The 14,992-nt window shown below is 48.9% G+C and overlaps 1 protein-coding gene across 1 annotated transcript in view; it reads right to left on the bottom strand.

Annotated features, from left to right (window-relative positions):
• Window positions 1–803: 803 nt before the first annotated feature.
• The window catches only part of OPHN1 (oligophrenin 1), a gene marked incomplete at its 3' end in the record, with an annotated part of 37,137 nt that continues 22,948 nt past the window's right edge, over window positions 804–14,992 (bottom strand). The window contains exons 6-14 of the mRNA XM_009705624.1: window positions 10,964–11,065; window positions 9,832–9,942; window positions 8,991–9,095; window positions 7,862–7,991; window positions 6,408–6,508; window positions 4,179–4,270; window positions 3,976–4,054; window positions 2,625–2,658; window positions 804–866 (exon numbers count right to left, since the gene is read on the bottom strand). Coding sequence (XP_009703926.1) covers window positions 804–866; window positions 2,625–2,658; window positions 3,976–4,054; window positions 4,179–4,270; window positions 6,408–6,508; window positions 7,862–7,991; window positions 8,991–9,095; window positions 9,832–9,942; window positions 10,964–11,065 — 817 coding nt within the window. The remainder of the gene's footprint in view (window positions 867–2,624; window positions 2,659–3,975; window positions 4,055–4,178; window positions 4,271–6,407; window positions 6,509–7,861; window positions 7,992–8,990; window positions 9,096–9,831; window positions 9,943–10,963; window positions 11,066–14,992) is intronic.

Below are 14,992 nucleotides of genomic sequence, written 5' to 3'. Positions count from 1 at the left end.
GGGCGCTCCGCTTGCCCACGGCCACCAGCACAGCCGGGACGTGGACCTGGCCCTACCTGCCTAAATGCACCATTTCGGGAGAGCGCTGCTGTAACATGAGTTTGTTCAAATTGTCACAGAAGGCAAACACATTTAAGCAGATTCTCTGAAAATATTAGCCAACGTTAGGAAAGGCAGAACTGCTGTATTTGCCCGGCTCTGCGAGGAGGGTCTCATTATCCCACTCCTCCCCATTCCAGCAGGGCTTGGCCGGCCACGTCCCCCGAAGGCCCTGGAAATGAACCCAGCCACCTCTCCCTGCGGCAGCCTGGGGAGCCAGCTGTGCCGGAGCCATTCGTCTGCATCCTACAGCCCAGGCTGGACGTCGTACGCTGGACAGGCTGGGCGTTTCAGGAAAGACTGGGGGTCAGCTATCATCCATCAGCCTGCTTCTGTCCTGCTGCTTTGAACAAACGGGGTCTGAACAACCCTGTACCCCAGTTAACCCCTGCCTGTCCCCCCAGCTCAGAGAGACTTCCAGAGCTGATCTCCTGCCTAACAGTGAGTTTCCTCAGAGCCAGAGAGGAGGAACCGAGGAATGAAAACAGCATAAAGGTAGAAATTGAGTCCTAACCGAATTTGGCATAATGACATTCTGGACCGCACAGGATTTCTGCTCCTCTGATGTGCGTTCTTCAGCTAAAAGTCAAAGTCTCGTTTCATTGACTAACAACACTACACTACAGAAAATGCAATATAATTCAAGGTCAGGGGAAGTAACGCCAGGACGGCGGCACCTCCCGATGCCAGGGCCAGCACCTTACCTTTCGTTTCCACTGCGTTGATGCACTTCCGTACAAACTTGAAGCCGACCTCGTTCAGCTCCACTGTTTCAAACAAGGGAAGCCGTGTCAGCTGCTAGAGCACCAGCACTTGGCTCCCGGTGGAAAACTACCGGGAAAGCTTCAGACCCAGACCCTGCTCGGCACACGAAGCTGCAGTGCCCCAGCACACAGCCGGGTTCACACGGGCATCTGCATCCTGTACATCCCCCCATGAAAACACAGGCTTTCTTTAAATCCTGACAAGGAATTATTAGTTCCACATGTTCTCCATTTTTCCTTTAATTTATTTTGAGTTACAGTATTGCTCCCTACCCCCTTTCTGTCTTTAATAATAAAAGCATAAATCAGCATCCCGCCACATGTGAATTTGTGCCTGATAAGGAGTTGATTAATCATTTCCAGAGGACTGCAAAATCTGCAGTTAAAGTTCTTCCACATCATAGGATCATGTAATTTCTGCTTATCTACTTGACTAGATTAAAAAGCAAAAACAATACAGCTTGATATGCTGAGTAAAGCAGAACACGGGTTTTTGTTCCAGCCAATTAACCACAGACTATCTTCGTGCCTGTCTTGCAGGCATCACGAAGCAGGTAGAAAGTCAGGATTTTTTTTTTCTATACACAGATTTCAACTTCTGTAATCATACTACTACTTCTGCTAGTTTTCCGGGATGTCTGGAAGGATTGTCCAAGTTATAATGTGAAATATCTTTCTGTTCAGTGCAAATATTCATACTGAATTTCTCCTAAATGACCCTGCTCTTGTTGGTTTGGAATTTTTTGGGTTTGGGTTATTTGGGGGGAGTGGGGGTGTTGGGTTTTTTGTTTCTCTTTTTAACATAAAATTACATTTTGCTGGAAAAACCAGCCACAGGACACATCTGGACCAACTCCAATCACAGCACATGCCATGTTGGCAAATCCTACGAAATCACTGTATTTTCAGCAAGTTGTTTATAACAATTCTCCTTTCTCTGAGCAACAGTGATGAAAAGCTCAGATGTACCTTAGCTCTAACATAGGAATGAGTAAACACCCTTACGCACAGATACACTTGGTACTTGACACTGAGTAGTATGATACGACTTGAAGTCTTTCTAGCTCTAATCTACTAAAAATAGAGTGTCTTCACTTTGGTGAAACACCCAGTCACATTCTTCCCGAGTGTGTAATGCAAACACAGTCAAACAACAGGTTTCATGCTTACGCCTCTGATAATGCTACCTCTACGCTCATTAGTGTCAGCTAATTAAAGGGCTGACAAAAGTAAGCTCTAAGATACAGAATGCAAGTTTTCACCCAGCCAATGAAGCCCCGGAGTTTTCCACGGCAGCACCTCAGGCAGGGCAGGGCAGGTTGGGCGTAGGGGACACCCCGCTCGTGAAAGGGGGGACGTGGCACACAGGGCTGGGCTGGGAGCTCCAGGGAACTAAATGCCACCTCTATTTTTCTATTATAATCTTTGCTAAGGGAAATGTCCTCAAAATCTCTCACTGATCTTTTTTCCTCCTCTGTTACTTTGGGGTTGAGAGGTGCAAATTGAACTCCGCATCCCGCTAGTTCTGGCTAACAAAAACCAGCACATTTCAACTGATAACTTTTACCGTTTGCAACTCATTCTTATCTGGCCTCAGTATGAGACACTGTGATGACAAGGAAAGAAGTTACACCGCTGCCACAGAGGGAGTACACAGCCTACTCAGCAGAAATCGAGGATGAGTGTGTCTGCAAGGAAATAAACTGCCCGAGCTCCGGACAGCTTCGACAGCTCAGAGGAACAGCAACAGAAATGACTCACTTTCTTCCTGTTTCGTGATGGGACTGTGGTAGATCTGAAAAAGGGGAGGGAATGGAGGAGGAAGAAACAAAAACATAATGCAATATGATTCAATATTTATTTTCGGAAGAAAATGCAGCACCCCATAAATGACCCAAAGCCAATCACAAACAGTAAAACAACGTTCCAAAGAAATGTCATTTTATAATTAAGCAAGATACCATCATCTACACAATAAATGAGTTTTTCCTGACTTCCTACATTTCACTGGAGGACCTATTTCTAGGGAAGAGGTCTTCCAAAAACTGAAGAGGAAACTTTGTTTGTCCTTTAGGTGCCCTGTAAAAATGGCAGCTGGACAGTCTGGCACACAGGGGTTGTGGGTTTTTTGTTTGTTTGCTTGCTTTTAAAAATTCAAGTTCGAAAACACTCCTACATCCCCCACAAAAATAAATTTTGTCTTTTTTTTATTAATAATAAACAGCAGGTGCCATTCTTGATAGAAAATCAAAAAGTCTTTATACCTATATAACATGTCACACAAACGAGTGAGCCCCAGACATCCCCTAAGCGACTGGCTGTCCAGCACGAGCACACTGACCCTCTCCGCGCTGTCCCATGTCCTTTCCCATTTAAATGGGTAGGAGAAGAGTGCTGCGGAGGGTGCCCATCTCCCACCTCCCCGCTCCCACATCCCACCTCTGCAGCAGCAGCCACACAGCCCTGAGCCACCCCCAGCGCACTCACTGCCAACCCTCTTCGCCCAGCCCACCGAGGGAAAGGCAGCTCTCCAAAGACAAGGGGAGCGGCCAGAAACGGGTTTTCCTGCACTGGACATCACGCTGTCCATTTAGAGGAAATTCGGTAAAACGCAGGAGTCCGTGCTTTGCTTCGACTGAAGGAAGGGAACCCCAGGAGGCACAGAAAGGCGGGCGAACACTGGTGCAGGGTGGATGCTCCCACCTTTCCCAACGCTGCTCAGAGCGGGGATAGGCAAAAAAAGAAAAAAAAAAAATTATCTCCCACAGGTTGGAGAGCAAGTTGTGAAAAACAGAAATAGGGAGCGTTCCAGACTCAGTAAGGCCACAGTCCTCACGCAGTCTGGTCCAACTAGGGAACGTACCAGAGCTTTAATGAGGGAAAACCAAAATCCCCGTTGCCAGCTGTGCGGTGAGCAGAACGGGACGAAGCCCCATTTCATCGCGCAGCGGCCAAGTTGATGCCGAATTACGGGTAAGCACCGGGAGGGAAGCGTGGGCTGGAAAACGGAGCCTGGCAGCAGCTGTGGCCCCGCTCCTCCCCGGGACCCACCGGCAGAGGACACTGCTCGGCAGCGCATTCGTGGCCGGGCGGCAGCTCCCTGAACACCTACCGGCTCCTTCCCGTCCATGGCTTCCATCCACAGCCGGCGGTTGGCTTCCGAGAGCGCTTGCAGCGTGATGGTCCCAGACCTGCGCAGGGTTCACCCAGGGACAGGCAGGAAAATGAAGCACAAGTTGGTTTTAGTAAACAGCAAAGAGCGATTTCATCCAGGTTTCCAGGGCTTTGAGGCCATTTGAAGACTAAGCATCTCACCTTTCATTAGTTTCAATGTCAAAACAAAACCTTTTGTCTATGGAGTCAGTCTTTCTCCTTACGCAGGATTTCAGTGTCAGGTCTAAGGTGCCCTAGGAGAGAAGATGAAAGCCAAGCTTAGAGGAAAGAAACACAGGAGAAGATTTCAGGTTCCTCAGCACCCTTAGGCTGCAGCCCAGCACGGCACTGCTCAGAGAGCACCAGGCTGCCAGCCGGTGCCCTGCCAGTCCGATGGCATCGGTACCCAGGAGCACAGACCATCCTTCCCCCCATCAGAGATCAAAGGGCTTTGTGAGCCAGGCTTCCTCTCCCCAGCCACAAAACGTTTTGGACTTCACAGCACCACCCTGCAACTGAGTACTGAATACCTCAGCAACCAGCAATGTGCCTCCACGGAGCAGGAACGCTGCTCTAAACGAACCTCCTGAGGCGGTCGCTTGGTCTCTGAGGCCAGGACCATGCTTGTCTGTTATCTGACACAGCTGGGTCCTAATTTTTATCAGGGCAGATCAGCACTACCAATTATCCATAGCATTCATGGCCCAAACTGCTTTACAGAAAATACCCTGTAGAAAAGGAATGCTAACTGATCAAACCTAGAGCAGGCGTGCTCTGAAGAGAGGTCGGCACCGCAGGGCTGAGCTCTGGCCCTTTGCGTTCATGCCCCCGTACTCCACCGCAGAGTCAATGTGTAATGTGATCGTGAGACCTCCACGACTTTGTAGGAACTCTGAAGAGACCCTCAGGAGACCTTACAACCAGCCAGACCCTAGGGTTGAGTGTGCAAGCCTGGAACACGTTAATCACCCCGACTGTTACTGCCGCTATGTCTGCCAGACCTCTGACAGAAGCGGATCAAGCAGATCTGGGACAGCCCGGCGGCAAGGACAACCTCCCCCAAGATGACGTCCGCCTGACACGCTGTGACAATAATCTCCTGGCTGGGTTTTGCGCGTGTGTGGGTTGTTCAGGTTTTTAAGAGCATTGCTTGTAATCATGGCATTTGAAGTTGTGTGGCCAGCTGTGACCCAAAGGTGAAGAATACCAGATTGCAAGAGTATGGGAAGGGGACTAATATACATTTTTACAAGCCCCTACCTGCATTAATTGGCCTTACTAAACATGTTTATGACATAGATGACAATAGACTTCTCCAGTCAATAGCTTGGACACTTCTTGGCCAAGGCCTCTACCAAAGACTTCCAAAAAATACGTTTTACGTTACTGCTGCAGCGTGCAGAGGGCTGCCAAAGAACAGACTATGAGATCACGAACTGGAGAATAGCACGCCTGACTGGGAAGTCCCCGGGGGACATCGCTCCATGGCAGAGGAGGGCGGGTGGACTTGGCTGGATGCACTTGCTGTACTCCCGTCATCCACGCCTGCATCCTACCCCTCCTCTGCCACGCTGAGGAACTGCAGGGAATTCCCAGACACATCGGTAAAAACCAAAGCATTTTGTGAAAGCAGCAGTTCCCCAAATCATTGCCCTGTTGCAGTTTAGAGCTCCAACTGCTGTCCTCTCTTCCTAATGCCGGTCCCACTCACATGGGACCAGTTCTTAGAAAAGAAACCAAAATCACAAACCAGTGACTGTGTGAACATGCAAAGACAGAGAAATACTGCTTTTGGAAGCACCCATCTAATAACTCCAGTAATTCAAGTACTTGCAATCACTGCCAGAGGGCTACATGCAAACCAGGCTGCAGGTTCACTACCCATGTGCATGGAGAAATACAAAAATTAGCTTGTTGAGAAAGGCAGAAATTTCACACTAGACCAAACTTGCAAGTCACCACTGTCCAACTAACCCTCACGTTACACAAACCCACATCTCAGCTGCCAGACCCTGCAGGGCTTCAGGTCATCTGCGAGAGAGAGAGGTGAAACTTCTCGTCACATAGGTGCTGCTTTCAGGTCGCACCGAACCCCCCGCCTGTGCGGCTGGGCAGGGAGGGGACCCGAAGCCCACCCCTCTGCTCGGTGGCCAGGAGCCCTTCCACAGCCGCAGCCGCTGGCTCAAGACACAGGCCACTTGCCGTGCCGGCATGTCTTGAGCACTGGTGCTGCCAGACAACCACTTCTGACAGCCGGGCTGGCTTCCACTGCCCTGGACGTGGCACCTATACGTCTTTTTGCTTACGGAAAGAGATGGCGTGGGCAGACTGAAGGCGAGACCTGATGGCTGGGTCAGTGTTTGCAGACATCCCTCCAAGAAACCAACTCACTTGCTTAGCACCAGGCTTCTGGTCCATGGGCGTCATCCGTAAGGTTTTTGCTTCTTTTTCATACTGGCAGTAATATTTCACCCAGGAGATGCCCAGCGCCCCTGCAGAAACACACGGGAAGTGGGATCAGAGGCAGCGTCTTAGCTGGATGCAGCCAGCAAGGCTTGGCATCGCCTACATGTCCATGCTTCTCCGGGGACAGACACTGCTGGCCTCGCACAGACACCTCCCTGGCCGGCACCTCCACTGGCAAGAGCCAGGAGGAGAGGAGGAGGAGAGGAGGAGAGGAGCGCAGGGCAGCAGCCACCTCCAGCACCCTCCCAAAATGCTGCTGGTGAAAGGGCGTTTGTGGGACTCTGGTCGCAAGCCAAGCTGGTTTGGTCAAGTCCAGCCAAGATCTACATTGGCAAGATTCTATGTGTCTTGAATGCTTGTTTCACACAGACACCACTATTTTTTCCCTGTTGATGAAGACTTGGTAGTAAAGACAACAGAATCTTTAAAACATGCTAAAGTTCCTACTTACATCATGCTAGATTCATTGTCACTTTTCTTTCTTGTCTTACCTGAACCCCTTTATATGAAATACTTCAACAGATATTTTTTCTGTAATTTGTTTTTAAGTTGCAGTTGTCAGGAGAAACAACTCTCTTCCTACTTGATTTATAGGGGACACATAAATAGAGGCAGCAAACAGTCATTGGCATACAGGAACATGCAACATTTGTTTGTGGTCTAAAATTACTGTCTATATGTTTTCTTTTAACAGTAGGATAAACATACATACAAATATAGGTATAAATACATTTGTATATATAATCCAAAAATTAACTGCTCGCAAAGTAAGTTGCCTGTAGACTCAGAGGCCACAGCTCTGCATACAGCCTTTTGTCCCGAGTGCTCATGCTTGCGTGGCCATGAAAGCTACAGCGAGTATTTGTAAAAGACTGAATTTGGTTTGATTTGATTCTGCATGGAATCACAACAAGTTTCGCTCTCAGCAGCCTAACTCTCAGCATCGGTTAACACTTCAGCTGTGCTCAGATGCCCTCAGAGACGCTGCGAGAGGGAAGCTGGGCAGGACACCAGATTTGTTCTGATAAAACGCAGCCAAGGTGCAATCTGCCAGAGCTCCAATCTCTCCAGCACTACAACGGAGTAATAAATCTCATCTAATTTGAGCGCAGGGCAATTAGCTCCTTGCTTACACGGCTCATGTAACCCAGAGAAAGCTCTGTGCCACTGCTGAGAAAGCTGGCAGCTAAAGTTGCTGGTGATGCCCCAGGCACCCTGCGCAGTGGCAGGTGGTGACACAGCCCACAGCGATGCTGCAGCTAAAGCTGACCTGGGCACGGGACCCGAGCGCAGCCCATGCAGCGGGGCTATGAGCAGGGCAGCGCCCGTAAAGGCTTATACATTCTTTAACGTATTCAGGTGCATGTAAAAGCCATTACATTTCTCCTGAGTGTACAGGTAGCCCTCAATGGTCGGCTGCCCAGGTAGCTTGCAGGTTAGGGGGGCTTCCTTCATCCTCTTCTTCAGGTCTTCCAGCTCCTCCCGCGTGCTGGAAAAATGATTCCTTGTCTGTTAAGAGAAAACAAAAAGAAGCAAGTCTGAACAGGAGCAAAGAGTAAGCTTCAGGTATTCCTGGTCAAATTTTAGGTGCTCTGGCAGAAACAAATCAGTTCCCAATGTACAAAATGCAGAAGTCACTCCACAAATTCACATAAAATCTCCAGCCATAAGAACAACAGGACTCTTAAAGATGATTGAAGAGACAAGGTTTAACATACCGTGCATGGACATGGTGTTGAGGAGTCATGACTGGGAGGACACTTGTTCTTTCAATAAAAGAAACTTTGCACATTTTAAGGCTAGGTGGAGCAGAAGGAAGCACCTGAACTCCTCTTCGCACCATTGTTTAGGCAATGGGCGTATTCTCCTATAAAACCGAGGCATTGATTCCTCAAAAGATCACGCTACGCTGCTTGGCATGAAATAATTTTTAAAGACTCACATCAACACAGGGTACAAAACCAGGGCATTTTTACAGAACACACTTAGACCAATTAACAAGCCAGCAGCAAATTTGGCTTGGCACAGATGTATGGCTGTTGTTCCACAGGAATGAGGGCCAGCCACGAAAGACTGAGGATAAAAGAAACAGGACACAGATATTTCACCCCATGAGTATACTTAGCGAGTGCAGGAGCTTACCAAAGCATGTAGTAAACCAACACCATTAAGATCGAGATTGGAGGCCTTTTTAGAAGACGTGTACAATTTCGATCTCATGAAATTGGAAGAAATTCTCAGGCGTGTTTATGCACAAGGTGAAATGATACAATTGCAATAGCCACTTCTAGACAGAGAAAAACACTGTAATAGCACCTGCAGGCTCTCTTGTGCAAGAGAGGAGAAAATACACATGAACTGAGAAGGAAATAACTTTACCGGCATCCTCCCACAATGCAAACACGGACAGGCTGTTTTGCATGGAAAAGCCTTGCCACCAGAGGCGTTTAAATACAAATGAGAATAGAAGTCACATGCAAAAAATACTTCAGCTGGGCAGGAACTCACATTCTGCAGGCTGAGCTGAAGCTGCTGTTTATACGGGAGGAAATCCTGCGTGAGCTCAACTGTCAGGTTGTTGTAAGTAAAGAGGCTGTGGAGAAAAGCCAGCACCTGCAAAGGAGGGAAAGGACATAGATTAAACTTTTCTATTTTTCTAGTCACAGCAAAGATAGACAGGAAGAGAGGTTTCAGAAATTACATACAGAATTATTTTTTTTTAACTTACAATTTTGGAATGATGCAAGTCTTAGCATGACTTATCCACCACAATGTCCCTAAAGCCCAGGTCTACCACCCACACATCTGTCTTAAGAAAACACTCCCGAAATGAAAGACCCTGCTGGGAGAACAAGAGCAGATCTGCAGATTGCTTGTCCAGGAGACCTACACGATCCCACGCTCAACTGCGTCCGGTGCCAGGGCAGAGCCACCCACCCAGGGCAGGGTCCCTGTACACAGCCATGAGCTGATACCACTGCAGCCTGTGCCATGACAGGCAAGCAGACCAGGTAACAACTCTCTCCCTCTGAAGACAGCTAACGCTTACCAAGAACAAGGTGTCCAAGATAATTGATAACAAGACCTCGAGCTACCTACAGTGTCCAGCCTGTTCCTCAGGATCGACTTACAGACCTGAGAAACAAGTTTGTGACTTCATGGTGCTCCAGCAAACACCACTACAGCTGTTAAGCTGCAGCAATTCAAGTGTGCAAGGTTAACTCCTGCTCCACCACAAGACTCCCCAGGACCAAATCCAACCTGGTAACTCATCCCTTCCTGTGACTGTCAGCAAGTCAGCATATCTGAGCATCAAACAACAAGGCCTGAAAGAAAACGAAGCTCCTACCGGTTCAACAATACTGAATTTCTTGCTTTCTTGTACTTCCTGGATCTGGTACACATACTCGAGGGAGGACTCAAAGAAATTGTGTCTCTCTTTGTCAACCTGAAGGTCAGCCTGGAAGAAAGAGGGAGAGGTGAAAAAAGAAAATACATCACACCTAGCTTGACAGTATTTGACTAGCATTTGTCTGTCAGCCCACAAATAGTTCTGTCCTCACTTAAGAACAAGCCTGTCAAAGGTGTCCAGCCCAGGTTTTGAACACTCTGCACAGAACCAGAAGACTAGAATATTGGCCATTCTTCTCAGGTCTGCCCTTTTCTGACTCCCTTTCATTTATGGATCCAAAACCTCACTCCACGCTGTAAGGACAAAGCTTTCCCAAAGCATATTTGTTATTTTAGCATAAGCTCCTTCTCCACCTACAGCTCTACATCGGGCAGGACAAGGCCACCATCACAATCCTCTTGCCTGACCCGAAACCAGCAATTCCAGAGCTGCAGCACCAGGTAGGACAACTTGGCATGCTGTGTTACCACAGCTTACACAAATTTTGCCTTGCAAAGATGCTTGTAGGTTGATCAGACAACTGGTTTGACAGATTTGATTTGACCCAGCTACTCTGATGTGGGCTGGAACAGCTGGGGCTTTGCTTTCTTGTGGCAACACATTTGGCAGCAGCATCAGCTGGAAGGGGCACCTCGCTCCTCCGCCCCCTGCCCACTGCCACCGCCGACCTGCTCCCACAACCGCCCCTGCCAACACCCGGAGCGAGGCAGGAAACTGGGCTGGCAAAAATAATAATAACCAGTTAGTTTTCAGCCAGATCGGTTCCCCAAGCCAGTTCAAAGGGTGGTCAATTCCCAACTGCGCCAGTATAACTGGTCACTGCCCTTCACTGTAAGGGTGACAACAAGCGATGACCACGCATAAAGCCACTATTGCCACGTGACACTGTACAGTGAACTACCACCTCGATATTCCTGGTCTCATCCATGTGAACCGGCCTGAGGTAGATTTAATTGCTTATCAGTTTCAACTGGTTACCAAAAGGGACTATTTTCCCCCCCTTTTTAAGATCTAGAGCATCTGGTGGTGTTGCTTCTGGACCCAACTGTGAAGAAAACTCCATACACACCTCCTGTAATTGGGATTCCTTCTTTTTGGAAGACAAATGTAAATGGCGATCCAGCATAGAATAAAACTTCTCACCATCCTTCTCAAACTTTTTCTTTCTTTCCTGTAGGTGCAAGAGTTGAAGTAGAACCAGTTATTGGCATTTTCCAGATAAGAATATGCAACAACACCAAGATCTTTTGTGCAATTTGGTATTCCCATGGAAAAAAGTTCTGGGCAACCCAACCCAAACAGGAGGCCATTTTCCATTTGCTCTGCTTTCACAGTCCGTTGCCTACACTGGATTTAGTTACGCCTCGACCACGCTCTGGCAATACTTTGTGTCAGAGGCACTTGAAGTATTTTGTCATGTTAGCACTGTGGCGAAAGCCCCACCAACGAGGTATTGTTCCCCCTCTCAATCTCTTCAATGTCAAGTAAACTTGAGGCATACTAATACATCAAAAAACCTACTCACCATTTCCTACTCTGCGGTTCATATAGTTCAGAAATAACTGGGCAAATACTTTAATGTCAAAGACATGTCCGGGATAAGAAAAGATTTGTTAGGCGTTTGGTAATTTTCTGCTTTGAAGCTTTTATCATGCGATTCTGAAGAGTATCAGAATGAAAGCAGAAGACTGGAAGGTCAACATGTGGGAGGGAAGTCCTCATCTCTTTACTAGCAGTGGTGGAAAGAGAGATCACGAATTTTGCAGTCAAAACTTACACAAGTTTTCTGCATAGCGCCCAGCCTGAATCCAGCCCAGGGGAATGCTGCCTCAAACGCAGTTGTTATACAACGCACAGCGTGAAGACTTCGCCTCTTGGAGGTCTCCTGCAGATGGTCTGGTTCTTACCCACCTACTGTACATCTCAAACGTGCCCACCACAGGCAGGCAAACACAAAGTGTGGACCGATTCGTTACGAAAAAAAGACTTTGTGAAGGAACCACTATAACAAAACCAGTTATTTGCACTGGCAAACCTGAAAGAGTAAATGTCTAAAATGAGAGCAAAAGGAGACATCTGAGAATGAAGCCCAGAGAGAACGCAGGGAGGAGCTGAGGACCAGGCTGTTTGCTTACACCTTACAATGACTGTGAAACCAGAGGACTGCAGCAATCGAGAAACAACCAGGAGTAGAAGCCAGGTTGACAAATACCCACATCAGATGGTAACTGAGCCATCAGTGACTGCTGAGAGGCAGTTAAATTGCTAAAATAAGGAAATTCCAGCCTGGTAGCAGCCTCAATGCCAGGTCCGAGCAGCTGAGGACTAGCATATATATACTACAGGGTATGGATAGGATGCCCAAATCCTCTGTCTAGCTTTTGAAAGCTCAAGAAAGTGGAAAGCAGACTTAGGAAATCCCAGCCTCCTGTGGAATTAATGGTATCTTTCAACAACTATCTCCTAAAAGCCCTGAAATCCTATTCTCTTGCCCCCATTCAGAAATTCATGAAGCAGCAAACACACAGATAGACTCTGCCAGACTGGTGGATATTAGCGACTGCAAAGTTTCAAGCTGCGTTTCCTAAATAAAGTCCTTTCTCTTTCTTTAGTCGGTTCTTCAGCCATGCAGTTTTGCTTCCCCATTCCACTTGCATGGAATATTCAGTCTGTCTAGCGGGATGTCCTACACAGCAGGATGCCTGCGGTGTTTTGAGCCAAACCGGTACTTTGGTCCAGCACGGTCAGCCCCCACCGAACCGCCTGCTTTCTTCTCAGCCCCTTGCTCGCAGCAGCTAATGCTGTATTGCCTCTGGAAGATGGAAGGTTATTTTCTGGTGGGCACACCTAGGGAGACACTCGTAGGTTGTTCAGTGGAGCACGTGAAGCTTGCACAGCTCCCCACGTTACCCATCGTGGGTAGCAGCTCTCAGAGAAGGGAAAGGCACTCACGTGCAACAACCGGGCCAGATCTCCTGGCAATAGCCATCTCGGCCTTTGCTGGAGGAGCAGCTTGCCATCAGCACCCAGGCTCGTGTTGGTGGACACCAGTTCCTTAGAGGCACCTCCGATAAAGGGCGGACAAGCGCTACTGCCAGCTGCCTTCCTATGAAAAGGATTTCTCACCCCACAAGAGAGTCCTGTTTCTCTAATCCTTGCACATTGCTATTGTGAAAGCACAATTACTATGGAAAAATGCAGAGGCACCAACTTGAATATCCCTGCTTATATTTAACCGCCTGGAGTAGGGCAGGCTTAGACCAGCAAACCTTTTTACCCCAGTAATTACACCTACTGCCCTACAGAGACCTTGTAATTACAAAGTCCCTAAGTGAAGTATATCTTCTGGTATCATCCTCTGCAATATTGGGGATACTGTAACTCTGCGTTAGCAAATTCATGCCTCAGAATAAAAAGAGATCCCTATCAAATCCAGAGGAGCCAAGAGTCCTCCAAGGGTGAAACCTAATTTAAGCAGATTTGCAGCTGCAGAGCCGATGCCAGGAAGGACTGTCAAAACAAAACACCACCCTCGTGACTAACACCCCTGATAAGTAAATCCAAACCCAGAGAAGCAAAAGCGTTTGTGAAGCAGCAATTACCACATCTGTAAGGTCACACTTCGGGATTGTCTGCCTGTGCCATTAGATGCCATGTCTAACGCAGCCAGGAACCCAGGCTTGTTTTCATTTCTGTAATGAAGAATCACCAAACCCCAAGGTCGCCGTGAAACACAGCTGCACCAAGAGCACCGGCAGCTGATGCAGCGCTGCAGGTCTGTAGCTCACATCTCTCCTGCTGCCGGCTTCTTGCATCTCAGAGAGGATGACTATGCCAGCAGCAGGTCCCAAAAGCCCTGGGTGATGGAAAGCCAGTTCCGAACCCAACCAACAAGAGCCGAGCTATCCCCACGGAGGTGGCACGCAGAGGTGGTCTCTCAACACAGCCAGAGACGGTGCCTGGGGGGCATGGGGATGCGCCTCTGGATGCAGCAGTCTGGGAGCACATGGCTCCTGGCGGGATGAGCATCTCATCCCTAGGAGAGGTGATGTTGCTGGGAGTGGTGGTGGTGCCCACACAGACGATCACAGGACCATGAGCCCGTAGTGGGGGACCAGGAGTTGTGGGTGGCCACGGTGCCCGTGCAGATGGCCACAGGATCGTGAGCCCATGACTGCAGGGGAGACCATGAGCCAGGACCCACACAGCAGCTCTGCCTCCAGCTTGCATGGGCAGCACCCTGCAGGAAGGCAGGGCCCGTCCCGTGGCAGAGGGTCATCTCTGCAGTGGAGAGGGCAGGTGAGAAGAAAGAAAAAGCCTGCGGAAGGAACGGAAGAGATTTTTCTGCAGGAGGAGCTTGGAGGCCAGAGAGCAACTCCTCCGGGGAGCGCATCCTCCTCTGCCAGCGCCCACGGGCAGGCAGGGGCACGCAGCTGTGCCAGGGGTACGGAGTGTCGAGCTCTCCCTGGGGATCGAGGGGATCAGGAATGACAGCCAGGATCGAAGTGTGCAGAGCACGGCTCGCTGCCGCAGAACTGCTGCTGTGCGGAAAGGAGTGCAGCGCAGAACGGCATTTCTGGCCACTAAAAGGGGGCTTGTCAATCATTTCCCACTCCAGCTATTTAACATATAACTGAAAAGCAGAAGGATGAACTACAAATCCCTCCCGACTGTCAAGTCAAGGCTTCTAACAGCTTGTTGGCTGTCGAAAAGAGCAAGCCAAGACAAAAAACAACACAAAAAAACCACTCAGACCGAAGCACAATCTGGAAACATGAGCACAAATTAGTTCCTCATGAATATTCAGTAAAGGACAGCATTACCTTCCCATTAAGATTTGCCAAGTCCAAGAAGCCACCCAACTTTCATTCATTTGCTCACCAAGAGAAACCGAGGCGATTTCACCTGAATGCAGGCAGAGTTGCACAGCAGTGAAGGAGGGTGCTCTTCGAAAGCTTCGCTCTCTAAGTTTCAGCAGATGCTGCCTTAACCAGAAATGTGCAGGAGCCCTCGGAGCAGCACAGGCTGCCCAGCCCAGCGGTCGATCCCCCAGACCCTTCGGCCAGCTCCGCGTGTGCGGGGTCCTGCCCTGCACACC

The sequence above is a fragment of the Cariama cristata genome, unplaced genomic scaffold (genome assembly GCF_000690535.1).
Source record: "Cariama cristata isolate BGI_N322 unplaced genomic scaffold, ASM69053v1 scaffold9478, whole genome shotgun sequence".
NCBI lineage: Eukaryota > Metazoa > Chordata > Aves > Cariamiformes > Cariamidae > Cariama > Cariama cristata.
The sequence above is the reverse complement of the archived record's forward strand: the minus strand, read 5'-3'. Positions and strand labels throughout refer to the sequence as shown.